Source organism: Camelus bactrianus, chromosome 19 (assembly GCF_048773025.1).
Source record: "Camelus bactrianus isolate YW-2024 breed Bactrian camel chromosome 19, ASM4877302v1, whole genome shotgun sequence".
NCBI lineage: Eukaryota > Metazoa > Chordata > Mammalia > Artiodactyla > Camelidae > Camelus > Camelus bactrianus.
In genome coordinates, this window is record NC_133557.1 from 14,150,113 (window position 1) to 14,176,900 (window position 26,788).

Below are 26,788 nucleotides of genomic sequence, written 5' to 3' on the forward strand. Positions count from 1 at the left end.
GGTGAAGAAATAGGTTTCTAGCTCATTGTAGATGTGTTGAACCTGACTTAGCTTTGGAGACATCTCAGAGGAGACCTCAGTACAAACAGCATCAGAGGAGACACTGCCATTTATTAGCTTTTTCACTTTCATTAAGTTACTTACAAACTCCAAGCCTCAATTTCTCTGTTAAAGGAGGATGATGATATCTACCACAGGGCCCTTGTGTTCTTTAAAACGAAAAGCATCATAAACACCCCGCACAGGTCATGGCCAGAGAAGGTGATTGGTGGAAGTGGTGTCTCTTCTTCCTTTCCAGGTTCAGAAGGACTAGAGTGCCTTCAGGTTTGGTGCTCTTTCTCTGAAGTTAACATTTGGGGCAGTACAGTGTCCTGTGGAAAATAACTGCTTGAAAAATGAAATCTCTTGTAGCTCAGACTTTAAGCCATCATAGATTGCTTGGTATTTTATTTGTCATCCAAAAACCATGTACACTTTCCCCAATCACTGTGTGTATCAACACTTATCATGGACTTTCCCCCATTTAGAAAGCTTGCACCTTCATTAAGTCAAACCTTGATCCCAGCAACGTGGATTCCCTTTTCTACGCTGCCCAGTCCAGCCAGGCCCTCTCAGGGTGCGAGGTGAGTCCGGCTTTTTACACTTACTTTTGCTTTCAACTGTAAACTGTATTTTTAAAGAAAGAGGGTCATGTCAGATGATTATTTTTTTAACAATGAGGATCCATTTGTGTAGGTCAGAACTCCATTCTTGTGATTTTGTTTCTTTTCTTAAGGAAATGGAGTTCATTTTTTTTCCCAAGTTTTCACTTTTCGTGGATTTTAGATAACTTTTTCCTGTAGTTGCCTTCTCTTCTCTTGGTTTTTCTTTCTGTCTCCCTTTAACATTTAAAAATGTTTAAAGCAAAGAAAGGATGCCCCCACACGAGATTTCCAGAAATCCATTTTTTTGAACATAGGGGAACCATATCAGTAGACAAGTGACTTGCCAGAATCTTCCCGAAAGTGTAGTGCTGGGGTTTTACAGACATTTAATTCTGGTGTCTGAGGAGTCAGGGGCGGGGTGGAGGGGTGGTGGTGATGACGTCCCAGGTGGGTGGTGTGACTTTGGCAGTCGCCCTTCATGCCCTCTTTGGCGTGCCTGCCACAGACTGCTAGCACCTGTTCTGAACTCTGTGCCTGCCAATCCTTTCTTAGATCTCTGTTTCAAATGAGACCAAAGATCTGCTTCTGGCAGCTGTCAGTGAAGACTCATCTGTTGCCCAAATCTACCATGCAGTTGCAGCCCTGAGTGGCTTTGGCCTTCCCTTGGCTTCCCAAGAAGCTCTCAGCGCCCTCACCGCCCGCCTCAGCAAAGAGGAGACTGTGCTAGCGTAAGTCACCACCTCGAGTGCTTCTCAGCCTTCGTTTGCTTCGGCTGCTGTCCTCAGAGGCTTCAGCCGTCGGTTCCGCAGGTATTTTCTGGGCACGTGCTCTGTGCCAGGTGCTCTGCTGGCGCTGCAGACGTCATCTTGTACTAAGGCTGGTAAGGTCCCTGTCCCGTGCAGCTCACCTAGACATGGTCTTCCTCAAGCTGCTCAGGCACAAGGTGAAGACTGAGTGAGAACATAAACACACTGCCACGTAGGGACACGGTTGCCTTTTGAGGTTAGGGACTAAAGCCAGGGTAGGAGTCACCAGGGAGAGTGAGGCCCAGGAGCCACGTGCATCTCTTACTGAGGCTTGGCCAGGCCCCAGTGGGATGCTGGCAGTGGAGGCTCTGCACTGGAGGAGGGCTCCCGGGGCCCCTTGGAGGTGTGCGAGACAGCACCGGGTGGGAGAAGGAGGTGCTCAGAGGGGGAACCTGTTAAAGGACTCAGAGCCTGCTTTTCTATAGAAGGCCCGGGTGGAGGAGAAGCACCCTATAGGAAGGAATGCTGAGCAACTTTCCTATTTATTGCAAATTTAAATGTTGTAACTGACTTAAGGATGTTTACTAAACTTAAAAGTAACAGTATATGTAGTTTATAGTTTTTTCTTTAATACTGAAATTCCTTGTTTAACCTAGTATATATATTCTTTCTTTTCTATGTGTCCCCCATTTAACTGCAACCCTGAAAGAAATCAGAGCACCTGGACTCCTGTTCATTTTTCAGGAAGATATTAGTGACACCGATTCCCTGCTGAAGAATAGTTCAGTGGTTTCCCACAGTTTTGTTTGCTTTTTGTTTTTGCTGAGAACCAGAATGTTTCTAAACTTGAAGCTTTGTCAGGGGCAGGGTTCACAGTCATTTAATGTTCTCTCTGTTACTCTCACACCCTCCTCATATTCACGTGGTCAGTAATCAGTGACTTTGGGGCTGATGCTTTTCCCAGGAAGGACATTTTATGCACACTTTACCCAGTGTTTGGCCCTTGTGGTCTTCTGGTTTCAGGTCACATTACTTTGATCTCTTTTCATAATCCCTTGTGGAATGCTTCTCTAATCACCATATCTCATGTCATGAAATCACTGTCAGTGCCTCACTCTGATGCCACCTTCTACAGAAAAATCTTTCCATTTCCCTCTAAGCAAAAAGGAAAATCTCCCTCCTCTAAACCCTAGAACAGGAAGAAGTGCAAAGAAAGTACACCTATTTTGGAGTCAGTTAGACTTGGGTTTGAACTCCAGCTCTTCTTTGCTGTGGGGCTTTGGGCAAGTTGCTAACCTCTCTGAGCCTCATCTATAAAATGAGGCTGGTAATCCTTACATCCTGGAACAAATGTCAGGATTAACTAAAATAATCCATGCAATGAGCCCAGTGCAGTGCCTGGTTCTTAGTGGGAGTTCTTGCTCCTCTAGAGCATTTCCCTCTCAGGTCCCTTTCTTAGGGAGCTGGTTATTTCCTTGGTTGTATTGTAGTTTTTTCTGTATTAGATTGTAAGCTTCTTTATTTATAGTGCCCAGAGAGCCTGGCACATAGTAGGTGCCCAAGAAAGAGTTAATAAAGCCTGCAACTATACTTTTGTGTTTCTAGTCTATTCTCTTGGAAAAAGTTTCAGGTAGAAAGAGCACACGCTCGAGATCAGAGAGAACTGTGTTCAGTTCCAGACGCTATTTAATACCTCTGGGACCATGAGCTGACTGTTTAACCTCCCTAAACCTTAGTGTTTCCATATGTAAAACAGGGAGAATGGTATCTGTCTCACAGGATTATTGTGAAGATCAAACTGGCAGGATGCCCTACACATTATTACTACTAATTTGCACTGTTTAAGGACATCTCATATAAGTCAGAACTCTTCTAAGTGGGCCTTATACATTTAACTGGGCTTATTCTAGGAGATGAGTGTTCATAAACTTGTATAGAATGGAAAAAGAAAATTTGTAGGTTTGAATGAACCGTCTGAAAAGATGCTCTTGTGGTCTCTCATAAACCAATTTCCTTGAATCATCTGCTATAAATCAGCAAGACAGGATCTGCTTTATCAGTGTTTGAATATAGTGCTCCAGAGCGGGGGAAATTGCTGACTGGGGACTAAGTCATTAAAGCCAGTGACAAAACTTTTCAAAAGCTAAGTGTATTAACTTCATTCTAAAAACTTCTGAGGTTGTTACCAGCATGACGCTCACTCATTCCAAAGAAGAGAAGAATAATATCACAATTGAAAAGTTCTTTCTAGGCTGTCTCAGCAGCCTTTCCTGGGCTCAGCATTTGTCATGGACAGATGTGGGGTTTTTATCTTATTTGAAAATTCAGGTTTCATTTTCTCAACTGCATTATAACAACGAGCATCCCAGAGGGGTCACTGAATACTCTGAGGCTTGCCTCTCTGTGAATTGTGACTCCTCTGTTTTCCACTTGCCATCTTAATGGAATTAGTTTTCCACAGAGGGAATCTAAATTATTATGATTGAGATGAAAGCAGACAAATTCTCTACCTTCCCCAACACGTTGACTTGATAAATGGTGGTTTTACACAAAGGCCTGGTCATCTCGGGAATTAGCAAACCTTTCCAGGGTTGAGCAGCGTCATCTTAACCACTAGGGGGCCTCAGCCTTTTCCCTTCCACCCTGAAAAGCACCATTTATATTTTCCAAGTTATGCACTTTAAGAGAATAGAACCTAATAAAAACTCTTAGGTGGACATACCTATTATATTCCACCTTAAAAAGTTTATCTTACAGAAATACAGTCATAAGTGGGTAAAAATACATCAATAAACCATAAAAAGAAATGAAGTACTGATACATATTACAAAATGAATGAGCCCTGGAAACGTTATGCTAAGTGAAAGAAACTAGACACAAAGGGTCACATTTATATGATTCCATTTATGTAAAATATCCCGAATAGGTAGATTCATAGAGACAGAACACAGGTTGCCAGCAGTGGAGGGAGGGGGAAATGAAAAGAAACTGCTTCATGTGTATGGGGTTCTATTTTAAACTGATAGGAATGTTTTGGGACTAGATAGGGGTGGTAATTGCATAACATTGTGAAATACAACAAATGCCACTGAATTGTTCCCTTCCAAATGGTGATTTTTATGTGAATTTCACTTCAATAAGTTAAAAAATGTATATCCATGTACAACTATGAATAAGGGTTATGATTTATGGCATTGTATGACCTAGTGAAACAAATGTTCTCCATTTAGAGAGTAAATGAGTAAATTACGGTTCATCTAAGCAGTGCAATAGTATGTCATTGTTAATAAGAATGAAATACATTTATATGTACTCGTTTGGAAAGATATATACAATCTATTAAGTTCAAAATAAATAGGAAAATGATTATCTTTTAGGAGTGGGTGTTATAGGAATTTTAACTTTCTTCTTTAGTAATTATTTGAATTTTTAACAAATATGTATTTTTATAATCAGAAATACATGGTAGGAAAAGAACAAGAGAATAGATTTTGGTTTGAGAACCAAATGTTTTATTCCTTTCATCTTATTTAATGCCTAAAGGATGAGCGGCTTTCAGGTCTCCCAGCAGGATGACGACAGCGCAAGCGTTAGCCTCTCAACATGCGTTTACCGAATGCTTCTTGTTCATACTGCATCAGTCTGGTTTCAGAAAGGTTGCTCCAGATTCTACCCAACAATCTACATATGTAGATTCCACAGTATTTCTTTGGTCTTGGAATAAGAAAAGTTAAAAATTTACAAGCCGCCAACCTCTGCCTGGCACAGTGCCTCGTACAACATGGGGATGCCAGATACACCTCGGTCACATTGAATCCTGTTCTCCTAAGAGCATATCTCTTCTAAATCTAATTTGTCTTAGTCTAGTGGTCTGCACGTGATGCCATTGGAACAAAACAGATTTCAGAGGAGGGCGAACAGGTGCACCCTCTCTTCTCCACCCCTAGTCTTTCGGATCCTGTTGTCCAGAATGCCTTCTCTCCAGCTATAGTGGCCTTTGTTGCCTCTTCCTCAGGTAGATTATAAATAAGCTCCCTCAGGGCCAGGACTGTCTTACACTTCTAAAGAACAAGAGCGGGCTATCTGGGAAGGCATCCTGACGCAGGAAGGTTGACTACAGCTAGAGGAAAAGGAGACTTGCCATTCACTGGGATCCTACTCTCTCCCTTCCAGGACGGTCCAGGCTCTGCAGACGGCGTCCTACCTGTCCCAGCAGGCTGACCTGAGGAGCATCGTGGAGGAGATTGAGGTGCGAATTTATTTTGCCAAGTGAATTTCCCAGCTCTTGTCTTTGACACCCTTTAGAGGAGTCTCACAGATGGGTGTGAGTGGTTTGTTACGGGCAGTGACATTTCTTTCCGCATCCATGGCACGCTTTGGTGTGTTGTACCATTTCCTAGGGAATATTTGTTAGGCTAGTATAGTTATACCATCAACTAGACAGCAAACTGCTTCAGCCTCTTGTAGGTACAGTCTTGTAGTCCACTGGTTTTAGAGCCTAACAAACCTGAAATTCAAACAGTTTTTTCTACTTCTTACTACTGTGTAATCTCCAGCAAATTATTCATCTCTGAGCCTCCATTTCCTTGCCCTGTGGTGGTTAGGAACAAGTGAAGTAAAGTGCCTAGTATGTAATAGGTGCTCAGCAGTGGTCGCTGTGGTTTTTGTTGTTACTCCGTCCTTTCCTTTGCCTGGACCTCCTGCTGTTCAGAGACTCCTCTCCAGGACCACGTAGCCCGTGATGACGGGCAGTCCCAGCTGTCATCACTGGGTGGCCCTGCAGGCAGGTGAGCTGCCATATCACGTTGTCCGGGAGAGCTTATGTCTCTTCATCCTTGAGAGCACTGAGTAAGAAAGAGAAGTGCTCTGCTTTCTAGGCTGTATCCAGATGGATGGCCAGAACATTCATCTGTGTCACGGTGCTTCCTGGGTGCAGCGCAGCCTGGCCCACTGGCCTTCTGCCCAGAGCAGTTGGTGCCTTCGGTGCCACGACTCCTGGGCTTGGACTTGAGTACAAGGGGTCAGGGGAGGAGCACTCCCCGAGCTGCAGAAGATGTGTTCTCTTCAGATGCCTGTGTGATACACTGTAGTCTGCCTGAGCACATTTTTTTGAGAAAGTACTAAGTGACTCAGGTGGTCCACAGATTTGGAGGGAGATTTCTGAAAGCCGTGTCTGCACTGGGATGACAGTGGTTTGTATGTCTCATTTCTGTTGTCACTTGACTTCCAACCTGCCTCCATTTTGTTGTGACAGGACCTTGTTGCTCGCCTGGATGAACTGGGAGGTGTGTACCTGCAGTTTGAAGAAGGGCTGGAGACAACGGCGTTATTTGTGGCTGCCACCTACAAGCTCATGGACCACGTGGGGACTGAACCGTCCATTAAGGAGGTGCCTGTCTATGCTGCAGTTCTTGGGCATGGAACCCAAAGGCATAGTTGACTTTATCTGCCAGGGATAGCTTTTCTTCAGAGAGGGTTGTTCAGTTAGCTTTAGGGTGTCTTGGCTTAGGCACTGAGAATGAGAAACAGAAAGATATAAAGCCTGTTCTTGAAAAACTGGCTGTCAGTGGGATGGGCAAGTAAACAAATTGTTTCACTTGCTTTAAATGAGGTAGAGACAGGCTGTGAGGTAGTGGTCTGAGGCCAGGTGCATTACTCTCGCTGACCTCCCTTTTCTCCTTGCTTCTCCTTGCTGCTTGTCTCATGAATGCTTTCCATGTTGGTGGCCCGTGCAAATCCTTTTTCTCTTGAGAAGTGCCCTGCACTTCACAATTGCCTGTGCTCCCCTCTCTCCCCGATCCTCAGCAATGGCTAAAGCAGAGCTGCTCTGTACAGACTGACATAGTTCACTGAGAGGCATGTGTGTCCACCAGACATCTACCAAGAGTTCATTCTTTTCTTCTTTTTCTTTTCAAGAGGAGCTTGTTAACCTGAAAGAACTTTTAGTTGAAATGTGTGTGGGAAGTCTTTTGAGTAGGACCCTCTTTATACCCCTTGTTTGGGAGAAGGTTACCAACCTTTGATCTAAAATACAAGCTGCTGCAGTTTTAATTTTAGGAGGAGAGATTTGGGTTCCAGAATAGAACTTTCACTTCTTTTATGTATTATCAATGCATTGTGAGTTCTATGCTGAGTTTCACGTAAACTATAAATAATTACCTGCCTTGAGTAATTTGAATTAATTTCTTATTTTCCCTGGAGGATACAATCTACTAATTTATTCACGTATTGGCATTTTTATGTTATCTGTTCCTTTATCTTAAGTGTGGGAGGTCTAGAGATACCACACTCTATTTAAATTTCTGTTATGGGTCAAAGAGCAGGCATGTGGGTCTTATGATGCAAATCATTTAGGGATTCTCTTATACATGGTACAGTAGATGAATTGGTGACATTCTACATGCACAACTTAAACTTTTTCTTGCTTTATTCCCAAGCTTCTACTAACTAGGTATTTAACTGGAATAATTTTGCTGTCACTGCTTTTGACATAACCGTTCTGGTGAACAGTCATCCATTTTAACATGTCAACAGCTTAGTGTTGGAAAATGTAATTGGTACAATTAAAGAAAATTATTTCATGTCGACTGTGAATAACACTGTCGGGAACAAGAGGGCTCTTTTGTTAGATGGTAGATTTTAAAAAACAAAACTGAAGTGGAAAATGTTTCCTCTTAAGCAAACAGCCTCTAGAATTTTAATAATGCTTTTAGGTTCTGCTTTTTTAAAAAATTGCTTTCAGTTTTTTCCTTTAAGCAGCCCATTACCTCCTAATGGAGAGTTATTTTAGTTTTTTTCTAATGTACATTTTGGCTATAAAGTTTGGTCTTGTAAATACCAACTTAGGCCCAGCATGCTGCTTAGTGGTGGGTTGGGAAGGAAAGTAGCTTAGCTGGGAGGGTAAGGGGAGTCAGGAAAGGATATATTCTATTGTGGAAGGACTTTGGAGCCAGACAGACCTGCATACAAGTTTTGGTCTTACTTTTTTTTTTTTTTTTTTCCCTTTCTGTTTTAACTTGTAGGGGTTACTTAACCTTGCCTCAGTTTCTTTATTTGGAAAAGATTGAAATATCAGTCTTTTCAGGACTTCTGTCAAGATTTGAGTTAATGCACGTAAAGTACCTGTCACAGTGCCTGCCATGTATAGGCATTGAACAGATGGGTAGCGTTACAGGTATTTTATAATATACTTTCATATCTCAGTAATTAGAAGTACTTTGTATTTGTATAGTAAGCATCCATAAATCATTGACAGATAAATGCATAAATTTCACTTTGTACCAGAGAATGGGGAAAAACCAACCACAGTCCAGTTTTAAGCTCAAATGCAGATTATTTGCTTCCCCCAACCCTACTATTTTGGATTAATGTTCAAAGACCTTCCATGTGAACACCTGGAAACAGATAAGGAATGACCTGAGCCAGGTAGGGAGGAAGGGGTGGCTGTCCCATCTTCCTGACGGAGCTGCGTTTCCCTTTTCTTTCAGGATCAGGTCATCCAGCTAATGAATGCCATCTTTAGCAAGAAGAACTTTGAGTCACTCTCAGAAGCCTTCAGTGTGGCCTCTGCCGCCGCCGCCCTGTCCCAGAATCACTACCATGTGCCCGTTGTGGTTGTGCCCGAAGGTTCGCCTTCCGACACTCACGAACAGGCTATCCTTCGGGTATGACACTCGTGCCCCAGATGTGCTGTTCTGATTGCCATTTCCAGCGTAAGGCTTCCGGAAATCCAAAGATTGGTACACAGCCCGTTGTAACCCCCATGAGAACAGACCCTTAAAATGAAGAGCAAGGCTCATTTCCTTTTGCCTGGAAATGGGGATGGCCACTGGGGGAACTAGTCACAGAACCCTTCAAATCTCTCCCAAACCTCCCCCCGCTTTTTTTTCTAGAGTAATCTAAATAGTAAGACTTTCAAAAGATTAAGTGCAAGAAAATTGCATCTCTGGATTCATAAGTCCAGAGGTACAGAGAAGTCTTATTCTAAAATGTATTTTCCAGTACCTGAACTTTCTAAATACATTAAAACAGCTTTTTAAATTCCCAAGAAATTCTGGTAGTTACAGTTGTTAAAGTCAATTGTCAGATCTCTTCTTCCTTGGAACTGTCAGCGTACCTTTCTTCCTCTTCAGAGCATAGCCCTCCCTCTCACTCAGCAGTAAGCAAGACTGTTTTTGTGTGTTAACTCTTTGAACAGAGCAAAATGCACATGCTTAGAGTTTTCCATTCAAATGAGGCATTTGTTGCTATTGTTTGGAAACCAGTGGTAAGTTAAAATCTTTATGAGAAGTTAGCATTTTATTGATGTCTAAACATGCGGGTTCCACACAGGACAGCCCCATCCATCCCATCAGTTCTATTTTGGAGGGCCCTACACATATTCTCCTGAAGAAGTGCCCTGTGCTCCAGATTTGCCTCTTCTCTCCCTACTTACAAGTCACATCCCCTCAGCAAAGACTGGCGGGGAGAACTAACCTGATTACCATAGTTTACCATGAGTAAGGGGAAAAATACTACCTTTTGAAGCTAAGTAGGTCTGGGCTTGAGTCCTTAACCATGTGGCCTTTGGCAGTCCCGTAACCTCTCATGGCCTCAGTTTCTTCATCTGTAAAAGAAAGATTATTCTCTGTCCCAGACAGTCGGTGAGAGAATATATATATATATATATATATATATATATATATATATATATATATATATATATGTATATAAAAGGCCTGGCCTGGTATTTGGCAAAATTGACTTTCAACAAATAAAAGTTAGTAATATTATCTACATTTCTTCAGATTTCCCATTGCCCATACCTTCCTAAAGTAATTTTCTTGCTAATAATTTTTTTTTTTTAAGACACATTAGTCGACTAGTAGAGTGGATCATTCAGGCGATCAGAAAGAAGGAAGCATTAGCTGTGTGATCTGGGGCCGGTCATTTTCTTTCCCTGGTCTCTGGTTTGCTTATGTGAAAAATGAAATCATTGAATAAAATCACCTTTAAGATCTTCCCCACCTCTAACATCCCATAACCTACCCTAGTCCCAGCCTAGCTGTATTTTCCGGTATTTGATCCCTGATGGATAGTAGACCAGAGGTCAGCGACGATTTCCTGAACTGAGATGGTTCTTCCCCTGCAGAGCACGATCCCCGTGGGGAAAGCACCCTAGAAGCAAAATTTTGTGTTCCCTCAGCCTTTGTTGCTACAGATAATTTTAAAATGTATTTCCAGTTGCAGGTCACCAACGTTCTGTCCCAGCCTCTGACTCAGGCCACTGTTAAGCTAGAACATGCTAAATCCGTTGCTTCTAGAGCCACCGTCCTCCAGAAAACGTCTTTCACCCCTGTAGGGTAAGTTTTGAGCAGAGCTCTGCAGGGCACCAATATATTTGTATTGGGAAGTTATCCTGCAGCCAGCATAACCCAGATTAATGTGGTTATTACCAAGATGATAAAATCAAATTTCCCTAAATTTAGGATTATGCTTTATCCGTAACAGTATGTCAGGAAAATTTCCCCCATAGGATTAATATTCTTCTACAGTCTTATCTTTAATGACTGCATATTATGGTTATGTAAATTTTTTTTTAAAATTAAGGGTCAATTTTTATGTGGAACTTTGGTAAGTACTAAATTAGTAAGTTAATGAGATTGGGAACTTTTGAGTTTTAGAGAGAAAATGTGTTTGTTAGATAGTCTTAAAGATACATAGGAAATATGTGAAATTAAAAAGCAAAATCATTTTTAGGAATGATCAGTGGAATGGTAAACGACATTGGGGATTTTGCTATGTAGTTAGAGTTAAGAATTCTCTACCTTTTTTCCCCTTTAAAGTAAAAATTATTAGTATTTTAAAATTAAATTAAAAGTGAGATATGCCTTTTTTATGTAATTTACAAAGCACACAAAGTAGAAATAATACAGAAAATTACCTACAATTGTACTACTCTACACCAATTTGAACATTTCTATTCTTTTTTTTTTTTTTTAACATAATTGGTATCACACTGTAGACTTACCTATTTGCATTTAATTGTGGAAGGCTTACCCAAAGGAGGTGGGGTTTTTAGGAGCTGAGAGTGGGGAGAAAATGATAAAGAAGATTTTGGAGACTTAAAGGAGGAGGTCATTTTAGATCGTTTTGAAGTTTGCCCCTCATTATAATCTGTGATTGAGCAGGAGGTGGCCCAAGGTGAGTGGGAAGTGGAAAAGTGAAGTGGTGTAGCCCTGAACTGTCTCATGGAATGCCTCACTTTGTAGCCTGTAACTTAGTTACATCTATGACTTTCCTATGTGAATTCTTGCTAACTCTGTTGTCATTCTTCACAGGGATGTTTTTGAGCTCAACTTCGTGAATGTCAAGTTTTCCAGTGGTTATTATGACTTCTCTGTCAAAGTAGAAGGTGACAGCCGTTACATTGCAAATACTGTAGAGGTTAGTGCTTTTCTTATCATCCCCGTTGCCATGTTAATATACCCAAGGAAATGACCAAATAGGCACACAGCATTAACCATCTGGGATATTGACTTCACTTACAACCAAGTTAATGTGACTATGATAAGAGAATAGTCGGTTTGAGCTATGCTGTTTGACAGGCTTAGCCAAGAACTTGAATGTAGCGAGTTTTCTTTTATTTGTAAATTATTCATTTGCCATTAAAATTTAGCATCGCTATTTTACACAAACTTTGAAAAGTAGAAAAAATAAAAACCACCCATAATTCCACTGAGGTATAAATATTCTTAAGATGTTTTCTGTGGTCGGCCTTGATAGATTTAGAAAAGTGCTTGATGCTAGTTAGGGGACCAGAAGCATCAAGTGACCTATAGCACCAGTGAGGCTATCTGGGTAAGGTACAAAAGAAAATTGGCAATCTTTCATAATGAACTGTGTTTCAGATGTGTAGCTGACTCTAGTTGTGTTGAAGATCCAAGTGGTTTTCAGGATGGAAAGCTGTGCCTCATTTATCTGATGCTTTGTGGGAATGAGATAATTCACATTAGTGGTTTTCCCGGCTAATTGAAGTTTACCCCTTCAGGCACTGTGGTTTTCATTTTAACCTTTTTGGGTAGAAGTTTATTTAAGATGAATTACACTTTCTTAAACAATGGGATATGATTTAACCTCTTCTTGTTCTGGCTTAGGATCATCAGTATGAAGCCTTTATTGAATGCCTATGACATGAGAATTACAGTTCTGTGTGCTTTTGCTTATTTTATTCTTACAGCAACCTTAGCAGATGTGTGGAGTTCTCTTCATTTCATAGATGAGGCTCGGAGGGGTAGAGTAACTTGTCTGAGATCATCCGGCCTATCTGTGCTTGGGTGGATCCCCTGTACAACACCAGTTTAGTCAGCGTGCCCTGGGAACACTGAGCTTGCTTAGAGGCTGCAGAGCTGCGTGCGGCTCCAGCCGCTGGCCTTTTATAATGTTACTTTCTCCTTTCGGCTGTCATTTCTCAATATTTCTGCCACCATGTCTTTGTTCCATCTACGTGACCACCCTGTCATGCATTCTGTTGGGTCAGGGGACCTTAAAGTGGTACTGTGCCTTTCCTGAATAATTAAATACATGCTATTTGTGACAGCTATTGTCTTCACTATCCAGATGTCATTTTCCACTCACTTTTCTTTTTTAACGGAGCTTTTTCATTTTGAAATAATTTAAATCTTAAGTTACAAAAATAGTGTGAAGAATTCCTATATACCCTTCACCCAGCTTTCCCAAATGTTAACATCTCATATAACTCTAATACAACTATCAATATGAGCCAGTTAACAATGATACAGTATGATTAACTAATCTATATAGACTTAATTCAAATTCCACTAGTTATCTTCCTGATGTCCCTTTTCTGGTCCAGGATTCAACCTGGGGATTGCATATTCCTTTAGTTGTCACGCGCCTTTAGCCTCCTCCAGTTCAGAATAGTTTGTCTTCTGTGAGCTTGATTCTTTTGAAGAGTACTGGCCAGTTAGTTTGTAGATTGTCCCTCACTTTGGATTTGTCTGATGTTTCCTCATAATTAAATTCACGTCATGCATTTTTTTTTTTTTTTTTTGCAAGAATACTCCAAAAGTGATGCTCTGCCCTTCTCAGTGCATCCTGTTAGGAAGTAAATGATGTTGATATGTCTCATTGCTAGTGATGTTAAACTCGGTCACTTGGTTAAGGTGGCGTCTGCTAGGTTTCTCCATTGTAAAGTTGCTGTTCTTCTGCTTTGTAATTAAATGTCCGGGAGAGTAATGCTTTGAGACTCTGCAAATAACCCTGATGATCTTGCCTGTAAGAATTGTTAATTTGCAAAAAAGGTGATTTTTCTCTTTTATTCCTTCTATGTTTATTAATTGGAATTCTACTGTAAGTAAAAGCTGTCTCCCCCACCCCTTCATTTACTTATTCAATTATTTATAACACTTCGGACTCATGGATATTTATTTTACTCTATAGTTCATAATCCGCTATTGTCATCACTTTTTTCCCCTCATGTTATTCCAGATTTGGCCTTTGGAGTGCTCCTCAGGTTGGCTTCTATGACACTCTCTTTTAATGAAAAGACAAGGCAGCTAGAAGGTTTGACCTTTTCAAAAGCGGGGCATTATTTAACACAGGTATATTAAACACTTAAATTTAAAGTTTGGCAGAAAGGAAGCTATTTTCTGGAACTCGAGTCTCTCTGCCTTTTCTCTACTTCATGTCTGACCTTTTTGGGCAGGAGACATCTGATCCTAGTCCATTTATTAACACAAAATTTGGATAGAAACTATTGTAGTGTGTATCTTGAATCTTTAAAATCTAGATTCTTTCTGTTTTAGTTTCTTTCATTAAGAGGCCTTATTTGCAACTCAACACCTTGAATGGCAAACTTTGATTTTAGGTTTGCTTTTTGTTTGTTTGTTTTGCGTGAAACCTCTTTCCTTCTACCTGTACAATCTTGATAACAACATGTCCAGTTTAAGTGCCTTACCCAACATCACAGCCATTCTTAACCTCTTCCTTCCTTTCCATTTCTGACTTCTGGTCAGTCACCAAGTCCTGTTGATTCCATCTTTGAATGTCCTTTGCATGAGTCCTTTGTTCTCCGGTCCCAGTTTTCCCACTTGGATGGATCCCAAGTAGGTAGGTAGGTTGTATCTAACTAGCTTCATTGTCTTCAGTCTCTGCCCCTTCCAGTTAGTTTTCCATAAGCACCACTAGCATGATAAAATCACATTATTCCTCTGGTTAAACATTTCTTTGTTCCCCTCTTGACTATGAGTGAGGTCGAGACTCCTTTTTGTGGCCTTAGATGGTCCTCTATAAGGCACGTGCACATCCTTCATTGTGGGTGAATCCCCATCCCCTCAGCTCTAGCTGCTCTTGACTGCATCCTGGTCCTCACATACACTTTACATGCACATGCCTTTGGACTTCTTCTCTTGTTTCTTCCATGGGGAATGTTCTTCTCCTCCTTTGTTGAACTCTTCATCCTGTAGGTCTAGTTCAAATGTGGCTCCTTCATCTGTGCTCCCATAGAGTTTTATTTTTATTTTATTTTTTTAGTATAGACTATTTCGAATATAGAGAAAAGAATGGAGAATAATACAATGATTATCATATACCCACCAGCCACTCAGCTCCCTCAAATCCTAACATTTTGCTATTTTTTTTCCTTTATTTTATTTTAGTAAGAAATAAAACCCTATAGGTTGGATGTAAACTCTGTATGTTCCTTGAACACTTTTTCTTCCCTCTTTCCCCAGATTTGAGGTTTATTGTTCTCATGTCAGCGTTTATATTTCTGCTACATATGTACTTTTAAACATATATTACATTGAGTTGCATCTTCTCAAAATATATACACTGTTATACTGTATGTAGCCTCTTGCAATTTGCTTGTTTTCATTCAATATTAATTTTATGACAGCCATATTTATGCATGTAGAACTAGAGCTATATGCATAAATATGAATAATTTTTCATAACATTGTCTTCCTTTTAGAAATGAATCAGACTTATTCATTTTCCTATTGTTGGACATTTAGATCTTCACTATTGTAAACAGTGGTGCTGTGAACATTCTAGTACATATTTCCTTATGCACATTTTCTTTATGTAGAATGAAGTTACAGGGTTGTAGGGTGTGCTCATCTTCCAGCTTTATTAGGTATTGCCAAATTGTTCTTTTCTTCATATTCTTACCAGTATTTGGTATTAGGAGTTTTGATTATCTACTGGATGGATACGAAATGGTATCTTCTTGTGTTAATGTTTTTCTTTGGTTACTAGTGAGATCGAGCATCTCTTCTTGTGTTTATTGGCCATTTAGGTTTCTTTTGTGAATTGTGGACCTTTTGTCTTTTTCTTTTGGTTTGTTAGTCTTTTTATTATAGATTTTTAGGAACCGTATGTATTCTGGATCCTTAGTTATAAGCATCAGATTGCGTCCCTCAGTGTTGCTGTTTCGATGCACGGAAATGAATGTCAGTGAAGCCTAATTTTAAAGTCTTCTTTTCCCTAGATTGTTTGTACTTTTTGTGTCTTCTCTAAAAAAGCCTACGCTGCTCCAGGATCAAAAAGATATTCTCTAATATTTTCTTTCAACAGTTTTTAAGTTTTTTCCCCTTATATTGAGGGCTTCAGGCTACTTGGTTTATTTTTGCTGCTATAGTGTTTTGCACCCTGTCTGTAATTGCTCTTATTGCATTGTATTACCGTTGTTTGCTTGTATGTATTGCTCTTTCATTGGGCTGAGAGCTCGCTGTGGGTGGAGGCCAAGTCTTATTTTTTCAATGCTTAGTTTCCATCTCAGACCACTTAAAAGAAGAAAAGGATGAAGTGGTCTAAAGATGTTTTCCCACATTCCAAGGCCCTTAGAACTATGGTAATTCATCTTTTAGAGTAAGCCTTTTACCCTACACAAAGTAGCTTTTTTTCTTTTCAAATAACAGCTTTACGGAGGATATATGTAATTCACATACCATGAAATTAGCCATTAAAAGTATACAATTCAGCGTCTTTAGTGTATTCACAGAGTTGTACAACCATCACCACCATCTAATTCCAGAGCATTTTTTTCCTTTGATTTTCTTATTGAAGTGTAGTTGATTTATAATGTTGGTTGCAGGTATACAGCAAAGTGATTCAGTTATACATATACATAGACGTATATATATAGATATATTTTTCAGATTCTTTTCCATTATCCAGAGCATTTTTATCACCCCAAAAAGCAACCCTGTGTCTATTTGTAGACAGCCTTTATTCTGTGGAATTCATCTTTCCAGTTCTGCCAACTGCTAATCTACATTTTGTTTCTATGGTTTGCCTATTTGGGACATTTCATATAACTAGAATCATCCAATATGTAGCCTTTTGTATTTTTTACTTAGCATAATATTTTTAAGGTTTATTCATGTTGTAGCATTTATTAGTACTTTATTCATTTGTATGGCTGAATAATTTAGTGTTCTGTTTTGTGGACATACCACATGTTGTTTATCCATTCATCAGTTGATGGACATTTGGGGTATTTTCACTTTTTGGCTGTTGTAAATAATACTGCTATGAACATTCATGTACAAGTTTTTGTTTGAACACCTGTTTTCAGTTCTTTGAGGTTTATGCCTAGGAATGGAATTGTTGGATCATATGATAATGTGTTTAACTTTGTGAGGAACTGACAAACTGATTGTCAAAGAAGCTGCACCATTTTACATTCCCACCAGCAATGTATGAGGATTCTGATTTCTCTGCATCCTTATCAAGCCTTGTTATTATCTGTCTCTTTCATTTAGTCCATCCTAATGGGTGTGAAGTGGTACCTCATTGTGATTTTGATTTGCATTCCTCTGACGGCCAATGATGTGGAGCATCTTTTTAATATGCTAGTTGGTCATTTATATATCTTCTTGGCAGAAATGTCTATCCAGATCTTTTCCCTATTAAAAATATTTTATTTGTATTTTTCTTTCTTCCTTTCCAAACTGTATACTTTTTACTTCCTTATTACATTATTTGTCTTTATATATTCTTGAGTTATGAGACTTCTATGTGTATTCTGGATACAAATTCTTTATCAGATACATACTTTACAGATATTTTCTCACAGTCTGTAGGTGGTCTTTTCCCTTTCTTGATGTTGTCTTTTGAAATGCAGAAGGTTTTAATTTTGAGAAAGTCCAGTTTCTTTATTTTTTCTTTCATTGATTGTTATTTGTGTTGTATCTAATAAACTATTGCCTAATCTGAGATCATGAAAATTTACTCCTATGTTTTCTTATAAGAGGTGTATAGTTTTAGCTCTGACATTTAAGTTTCTGATCCATTTTGAGTTAATTATTGTATGTGGTGTGAGGTAGGGGTCCAGCTTCCTTCCTTTACATATAGATGTGCAGTTGTCCCAGCACCATTTGTTGAAAAGACTGTTCCTTCCCTATTGAGCTGTCTTGGCATCCTTGTCAAAAATTAGTTGACCATAAATATAAAGTTAATTTCTAGACTTGCAATTCTATTCAATTAACCTGTATTTGTGTATTTATATCAGTACTGTGCTGTCTTGATTACCATAACAGCTTGGCTTTTTGTAACATCAAATCTGGTGTTTGCACAAGTGTTTCTGTGGTCATTGGAAAAACTAAATAAGTACAAAATAGCAGAGATGGCTCATAGCTATTACTCATACAATGATAAGAAGCCCCCATTGAGGCCATTGCTGTCCTTTTCCTTTCCGGTGATGGAATAAGCATTAAAAATCTCCTGTCTTCCTCTTCATGTGTTAAGCTTTATGTATGCATGCGTGTGTGTATTTGTGCACATGTGTGCTCTGACCTCTGTCACATACGCAACTTTACTTTGTAATTTCAGTAATAGTCACACTTGGGGCCTCCGAGTGGGTCAGCAGGTCCTGTTTACTCTTCTGAGAGATGCTTGACATTGGTCAGAGTGCATTAACGGTGGTTTGGTGTGGAAGGCCTGTAATAGCACTCATTGACATTGGACTTGACAGGGGAAGCATGGGTTTTAGAAGCTGTTATTAGCATTAATTGCCCCTAATGCACCATCATTTTTGACAATAATGAGCTAAACAGGGAGGTTATTACTCTCAGCAGAAAAACTGCATTTCCTGGCATTAAAATGTTTTTTGAGGTATATGTGCAGGCGAAGGAAGGACTAGCTGATTCACTGTAAAGCAGACTTAGCTGCATTTAAAGTAGCTAAACAAGTCCCTTTCCTATTATAAAAACTGATCCTGCAGTGTTAGTTTGAAGGAAGAAGCAGCTAACCAACAGGGATCCTACTCTGAACTTTTTACATCAATGCTTTGAAAAAAATTACGATGATTTTATTTCTCAATTTCCTTTAAGAGAGTAGCATAAAAATGCTTTTCTTTTAAATGTTTTCAGAGACCCATTTGTAGTAAGATTTTAGGAGCAGAAGGACTTGTTTTCAACTGTTTCCTATTCAAGAACAGCCCTACAGTGTTTCTGTGCAACAAAGAAACTGTAACTTAGGGGGCCTTTTAAAATAAGGGCTGAGAGCAAACCCCAAATGACTTGAGTTGACTGCAATTTGCCCTTTCGTCATGTCTGTACCATGAATGCTTATAATGAACAAAACACACAGTTGAATCTTGTTTAGCAGGCCTTAGTGACCATGGTCTTGGTGAAACTTTATAGTTAGGATTCTAAGTAAAAACCAACAAGTCAATGGCTTCCTTACCACTATAATTAGGATACGTTGAGGAGCCTTACACAAGTCTTTAAACATGTTTGTGTTTATCCATCTGTTGAATGAGAGAGTGATTGTTTTTTAAATCCTACTTATTGGATGGTACTTTTTAATACAGAAATGTTTATAAAGAGGAAAATATATGGTACACAATCTCATTGCTCAGATAATGCCTATTTTTAAAAAATTGGAATAAAATAATGGACATGGTTAAAAAAAATTCAAAGTACAAAAAGGTATATAATAAAATATAAGAGCCTTCTCTCATCCCTTCAGTCTAGTCTCTGCTTAGAGGAATCCATTATTAACAGTTAACTGTATGTGCTTTGAAAAGAAAGGATGCATGCGTCATTGAATGTATGCACATCTTTTCTTATTTACACAAAAGGAATCATTCTATAAACATTTGTATTCTTAGCTTTTGTCACAGAGTAGAGGCTCCCAGCTTTCCCCTCAGGGGTCTATTCAGTTTGATGGCCTCCCCTGAGCCCCCAGTGCTTCCCTGCCATAATTCACACAGTTGCCTGGACTCATTGGCAGGCGATGTTAAATACAATTTTGCCAGTAGATGGCTACGTGTTCAAAAGTAGGAGTTAGTATCTCCATATCTGTACATAGACACCTACTTTGTTCTTTTTAATTGCTCCACCGTAATTCAAAGTGTATGTATATATACCATTGTTTATTTAACCAATCTCCTGTTTATGGACATTTAGGTGGGATGATGATTTTAAGATCACATTTACAAATTAAGTGAGGGAGTCCTTAAGGGAATGAGTCACAGAAGTGAAGAGGGAATTATCTAGTTAATGTTGATGAAGACTCCAGAGTAATTACCTATGAAAACAGTCTATTTTTATAGCATGGAGTATCACTAAGCTCCTACCTCTCCTGAAACTGGAGGACTGCCTAAGCCTTCCTGCTGCACATTTCTCACTCACGCACCAAGGGCTGCCCCAGGCCCACTTGGGTCACAGTTCCTTCTGCTGTGCTTCTGTAGCACTTTGTTCATCCCTCCATTGAAGCAGCAGCCTGGTCTGTTACAGTTTAGCTTTGCCTTTATGTTTCCCTTTAGGATAGGAAGTACACCTTGCCATGTCTGTGTACCCCGGCACCTAGTGCTCCAGATGCTCTGAGGGAACATAGGGGAGTGGTCTCTCAGTGGGGTGTCTTGCTAAAAGTCTTGCTAATCAAAGCTCTTTGGCTACTTCTTGGCTTGAGCCTTCCACTTAAGTTTTTCTTCAATAGAAGTGCTGTCAGTGCCTCTCTGGCTTGAGCTTTGTATAGCAAAACTAGCTCTGGTTTTGAGCCCTGTTTGAGTTATGAAGCTGTTTGCTTAGCAAAGAGCCCAAAGAGCCAAAGAAGAGGATCCCAGCTCTCTCCTTGGTGGTTTATTCAACTGGAAGGCCATCTGACCTCCCACCCCCCACCCCCGAAAGTAATTCACTCAGTTGCCTAGATTCAGTGACTAGCTATGATGCTAAATTTAATTCTGCCAATTGGTGGCTGTGTATTCAAAAGTAGGAGGTAATAATATCCTTATAGCCCCAGAAATCTTTTACATTTAGGTTTTTTTTTTTCTTTTTCGTTTTAGCAACAGAACACCCCTATTCAACCTGATAATTGAGGCTCTTGTCACAAAATAGTTATTATGGAGGCTGTTAAAAGGAATTACTTGATAGCTATCTTTATCCCCTTTTAATTTTTCTTCTTTGCCCTTGATTTGAGGCTGTCAGACCTTGATAGTGCATTTTAGAAATATGCTGAAGCTGTCCTTCAATTATTTGCCCACCTTCTATCTCTATTCCTTGATCCTGACTTGGACTATAAACCAAAAGATTTGACAAGGATCTCCTTAAGCATTAGATTCAAGGTTATCAAATATTTGGAATTCTCACAGATATGTTTAAATTTTAAAAGTGCCTTGGGATTGCATAATTTCCATATTCAAACTTAGGTTTTTAAATAAAAAATTTCCCGAGTAGATTTTTAGCGTGTTTTCTATCTCTTTCGGAATTTTACATTTATTTTAATCTAATTTTTGAAAATTCTTACCTACTGGGTTTGGCTAGCTCCTCTTTGTGAAAGTGTTATAAGGAACATATAGAATTTTTAAACACTGTTAAGAGTCAAAAGAGACAGACAGCTTTATGCTTGTAACAAACTCCAAATCTCAGTGGCTTAAAACAAGAAGTTTCTTTTTTGCCCACACGAGATATCTTTAATGTGTCATGCTGGGGGCTCTGCTTCGTGTAGTCCTTACTCTAGGACCCAGGCTGAGTAGCAAGCCTCTCTGCACACTGCCTATGTCCACATCAGAAGAAAAGAGAATCACATATGGAACTCTTAAGATTCCACTTGGAAGTCACACACTTCTGCTCACATTTCACTGGCCAGAACAAGTCACGTGGCCACACCTGATTCCAGGAGGGCAGGGAAGTACAATTCTGTCACATGCTCAGAATGAAAAGCAGAAGTACTTGGTGAACCGTGCAGATGACTGCCATAGCTTCTTAGATCTTCATGGGCCAACTTACAGTACTGCTTGGCACAAAGTAAGTGTTGGCTGGGAAAGTGGACAGCAGAGTGCCTAAGAACACGGACTCTGTCAGGATGCCGGATCTTGAACGCTGGGTCTGTCTTACCGGCTATCTGAACTTGAGCAAATGGCTTCATCTCTCTAATCTTTAATTTCCTCTTCTGAAATAGCACTACCTTACAGAGTTACTGTGAGGATAAAATGAGATCATCGTTATAAAGTCAATGTCTTTCACGTAGTAAACAATAAACATTAGCTGTCGTTAGAACTGAGTACTTGATTTAAATTGTTTGAAGGTTACTGCATAAGGGTTTTTCACCTTATTTATTTTAAAGTACACAGGAAGAGATCTACTTTCTTTTCTTGTCTTTCTTTTTTTTTAATAATATACATCTAAAGCCAAAGAAAGGAACAAGGAATAATAATCAAGGAGTTACTTTTAGGCCTCAGGATGGGAGAGGTAGATGTACTACCTGGCTGGGTCAGTTTACTAAGATCATTGAAGACTCCTGTCCTGGGGTTTTGTTCATCCCTTTACTCATCAGTAAGAGAAAAATTTGGATAGGTACGTTAATTCCTGGCATATTTACCAGTTAACTTGATGATTTTCTTCTGTGTTTCACTCTAGCTCAGAGTCAAGATTTCCACTGAAGTTGGCATCACAAATGTTGACCTCTCCACTGTGGATAAGGATCAGAGCATTGCACCCAAAACCACAAGGTACATGGGATGCCTCCTGGGCACAAGGAGAGCCCAGGCTTGAGCTAAGAGGACCACGCTTTGGCCCTGAGCCCCTCCATATGTCATTTCTGTGTCAGCAGTGATCCAGCTTGTACTCCAAATTAAGGAGGCGACCATTCCGCTGGCACTAAATCAGGGGTGCTGCTTGGCATCCAAGCAAATCTGGGGGTTGTCTGTATCAGTGGTCAGCCCCTGAGCAAACTGTTTATTAACAGTCCACGACGAGATGAAGAGCTTACCTCAGTGTAAGTCTGCGTCAGCCAGCTATGTCATCAAGCACAACATTTAGTTCAGACAACAGTTTTTTAAAAAACAAGACTTTCTCAACGAAGGAAGCAATGCATTAACTTACATTCATCTCTTTAACTTCAGTCTTGAACTTGCTTTTTAGTGGCCTCACGGCGACTCCCTTTGGTCCACAGTGGGTCTGAAATTGGTTGGAAGTCTCACAGGTCCTTAGAAGTGAGTTGGCAGATACCCAGAACTAGGGCTGTGATTCCTTTTCATGTCCACAGAAGGCATTACTAGTCAGTCACAGCACTGTTCCTGCTGAACTCAGAATCTTTTTTAACACAACCTTCTAGGTAACCATTAGCAATTGATCAGAGTTGGGCCAGAACACTGTATGAAGCCCATTTCTCAGGCCTCTCCCACATTCTTATTGGATGGGTGGAGAGGGTGCCCAACTAGACTTCTGGATATAGTTCAGACCCCAGTTTTACTCAGTGAGGGTGGCTATAGAGGCCAAAGAAATAGGGGAACCCTCAAGGCTATTTTGAAGATGGGATGTTAGCCAGAGACTAGGAGCCAAGCAATCACTCCTTTCAAGTTGTGTGAAAGGGCTAGGTTTTCTGCCTCTGGCTCGGATATTTTTATAGTGACATTGGAAATGAGAGCACTGTTGAGAATCCACTGAAATAACTAACGTCTGTGAGAGTGCTTTGCAAAGTTTAATGCTCTATAGAGACGAAGAGTTGTTATTACTCATAAGTAAACAAAAAGCCTAAGCATGACATATGGCCGGTTGTGAGCCCTGTAACCATTTGGCTTGTTTTATCCCCTGGCCATCTTCACCTTAAATCCCAGGAGATAGCTGTGAAAAGAACAGTTTTCTCAGCAAGTCTGCTTTTTGAGAAAATGACTTTTTAAAGCTCAGTTTCAGGCAGAAAAATAAATTGAAACAATGCCCAGGAAAAAAAATACAGCATTAAAAAAAGAAAAAGCTGTAAGTACCCTTCTTTCCTTTGCATCTCCTACTCCCTCATCGCCTGACCTTGCTCACAGATGCTGCCAATATCGATCATGTGATTTTTTTTTTTTTTTCTCCTTGTGATTTTGCCAGTCCACCTGTGAGCCCGCAGGGGCACACGTGAACCCCACTGGTGCGTGGCTTGGTGGAGTCGATATCCTTAGGTCCTTGCAGTGAAAGCCTGGAGCAACTGCACATAGCGTTTTCCCTAGACCCTGATGAAAGTTCATGCTGTGCTTTTCTCAGTCCTGGCTTTATCAGTCCAGTTTGCTTCAGGCCACAGACAGTTCTCCACTCTGCCCACAACAGAAAAGTGTTACAATTGGGAGATACGGTTGGGAGAGGGAGGGCCAGGCGGTGAAGTGATGTTTGTATTCCCTCTCTTCTCAGAGAGCTGCAGATCCTCTCTGAAGACTTATTATATAAATGTCTCTTTCAGGGTGACCTACCCAGCCAAGGCCAAGGGCACATTCATCGCAGATAGCCACCAGAACTTTGCTTTGTTCTTCCAGCTGGTAGACATGAACACTGGTGCTGAACTCACCCCTCACCAGGTCAGGAAAAAGCCCAGACAGTTCTCTTGGCCTGAAACGTTGACGTACCCGATTGTTGTTAATATGGTTTATAACACTGACTGGAGACAGTCCCGAATTCCTGCTTTCACATCTTCACTCTAAACCCTGACGGTCTGCCAGGTTCTCCCATGTGACACTCCTGCCGCCTCTCGTACTGGTTATAACGCTGAGCCTGGAATACGCTCTTGTTTTTAAGAGATTAGCTGGTATTGAGAAGACATATTTAAGGCTGATTAGCACTTAATTGTGGCTTTTTTCTTTCTGACCAAAAAAACATATATTGAAATAATTTTGAAAAAAGGAAAACCCAGGCAGTGAGCCCAAAGTATATTTTTGTTCTGGCCAAAGCAGATTTTTCTTTTTGTAGGAATCTGAAAAACAGCACTTTTTAACTTGTGCCTACTTTGTATTATGAAAGCAGTAGGCTTCATGTTTGTTTTTCGTATATAAAAAAATGATGATTATTCAGAAGATTTTTCAAACCATGTCGTCTCCCCAGAAAATCTGATATGGCCCCTTATCCTCTCAGACACCTCCTCTCCTACCCCTGTTACCCCACGTGATTGAGGATGACTGCCCTGATCCCCGCCCTGTCCGCAGTTGTATCGTGAAGGGAAATTCAGATAAACACTTTGAATGTGGAAAGACGGGAGAGACCCTGGGACCTAGTGGCCTTGGTTTGGGTCTCTGCAGCCATGCTTTAGTAAGAGCTAGCAGACTTGCATCCGTGCCCAGAGGCAGCTTCAGAGCAGACCGTTGAGGTGGGTGGATTTGCTTTCTGTTTCTTACAGCTGCCACTGCTCACTTGTGCCCAGGCCCAGAGCAGCTGCCCTAGCTCCACAGCCCAGCCCTTGTCACTTCTCTCTCCCCCTAACACCTGAGCTCCAGAGAGCTTGGTCAGGAAGCTTAGCCACGACTAACTCTTCGGCCCCTTAGCATTTCCCAGCAGTTTACCAGCCAAACAGCACAACGGAAGAAAGAGTGTGAAGAGAAGTGATTACAAGACTAAATTGGTGGGATTAGGGGTAGGGCCCGGAGAGTTAGTGAGGAAGTTTAACTTTAACTGAATACTTGTCTCATCCAAGATTCTGTTGTAGAAACTGTGGCTTACAGACCTCCTAGGTAGAGATGGCATTTTGCAGATGAGCCTGGCGGCTGCCTGCACTTGCCTATGACAGGAGGAAGATCAGGCATCCAGGTTCCTAAATCCCATTCTTGGCCAGCACTGCTGTAGTCAGGATGCTTCACATCTCTGAGCCTCTTTCCCTAAATACTTTGATGGTTGTTCTTTGTTGCCCAGGTGTAGAGTAACAAATGAGATTTATATTTTTTCTGGATCCAGTGCTAGCTGTCTGACTGTGGCAACTCTTTTAATCCTCGTGCCTTTGATCTGTAAAATGGAACCAATCTACCTGCCTTATTGAATTCTTTATTTTGAAACACTCCAGAGAAAAGCTAAGTGGGTATTAAGTTCTGCTGCGGTTCTAATGTGCAGAAACCTTAGTTTCTTATGCCACTGGGAGGGTAAGGCGATTAGACTTGTACCATCGTATTGATAAATGTTTGTCAACCAACTCGTATATAGCAGGTCCTGCGAGAAATGCTTTGCATACATTATTGTGACTCTTCATACAGATATACCACATCTGTAAAAGTTCTATCTTCCTATCTCAAAGATGGCAAAATCAAGGCCCAAGGAGGTTAAGTAACCTGCTCAGCTAATAAGTAGTGGAACCAAATCTGTCTTCGAGTCTAAGCTCTCTTTCTGACACTAGGCTGCTCTCCTCGGTGAGAACTCTGCCTACTATCAGTCCCCAAGCCTCCTCTCCTAAATCTTTAGCTGGAGGCACTAGGAAATTGAAAATGGGCCTCTTACAGTTCCACCTCATTTCCCTTCTTTTCACCCTCTGGTGAAGAAGTTAATTGGGCAGCAAAGTGGCCAAAAGGCTGGCGGGAAGAAGAAATCACAGCAACAGCAAAGGGCTTAAATCATCCACAAACTGGGCACTTGGCCTACAAGTCACTGAGAATTGGCTGGACCCCTAAGTTAAATTTCTTATACTAGCGAGAAGTTATCTCTTGTCTCTGGGCTAGTTAGCAGGGTGGGGTGGCCATTCCTCCTGCTTTCTCGGGCAGGCCTGGCAGGTCCCAGAGCTCCCACTGGGACGAAGGAACTGACAGTCTGCTGCCTTGTTGATTTCATGCTGGGCCCAGAGGGAGTTTTGAAATGATCAGATGAAGGGTTGTGTTATTGTTCCATCCAGACATTTGTCCGACTCCATAACCAGAAGACTGGCCAGGAAGTGGTGTTTGTTGCAGAGCCGGACAGCAAGAATGTATATAAGTTTGAACTGGACACCTCCGAGAGAAAGATCGAATTTGACTCTGCATCCGGCACCTACACTCTCTACTTGATCATCGGAGATGCTACTTTGAAGAACCCAATCCTTTGGAATGTGGTACGTGCCTATGCTTTGAAGAACCCAATCCTTTGGAATGTGGTACGTGCCTACATATACCCTGACCCAGGCCAGAGTGGCTGTGCCGTTGTCAGACACAGATGGCTCCTTTCCACGGGGTGGGCTCCTTCCCCT

At 40.7% G+C, this 26,788-nt stretch overlaps 1 protein-coding gene across 3 annotated transcripts in view; it reads left to right on the top strand.

Moving 5' to 3' along the window:
* RPN2 (ribophorin II) overlaps window positions 1-26,788 on the top strand; it is a 50,698-nt gene that overhangs the window by 12,828 nt on the left and 11,082 nt on the right. For 2 of the 3 annotated variants that reach the window (XM_045520961.2, XM_045520962.2), the window contains exons 3-12: window positions 528-623; window positions 1,197-1,372; window positions 5,564-5,639; window positions 6,645-6,779; window positions 8,878-9,054; window positions 10,613-10,731; window positions 11,710-11,815; window positions 22,258-22,349; window positions 24,059-24,173; window positions 26,459-26,695. In XM_045520961.2, the coding sequence (XP_045376917.2) occupies window positions 528-623; window positions 1,197-1,372; window positions 5,564-5,639; window positions 6,645-6,779; window positions 8,878-9,054; window positions 10,613-10,731; window positions 11,710-11,815; window positions 22,258-22,349; window positions 24,059-24,173; window positions 26,459-26,695 (1,329 nt within the window). The remainder of the gene's footprint in view (window positions 1-527; window positions 624-1,196; window positions 1,373-5,563; window positions 5,640-6,644; window positions 6,780-8,877; window positions 9,055-10,612; window positions 10,732-11,709; window positions 11,816-22,257; window positions 22,350-24,058; window positions 24,174-26,458; window positions 26,696-26,788) is intronic. The other variant, XM_010960758.3, reaches the window with a different exon arrangement.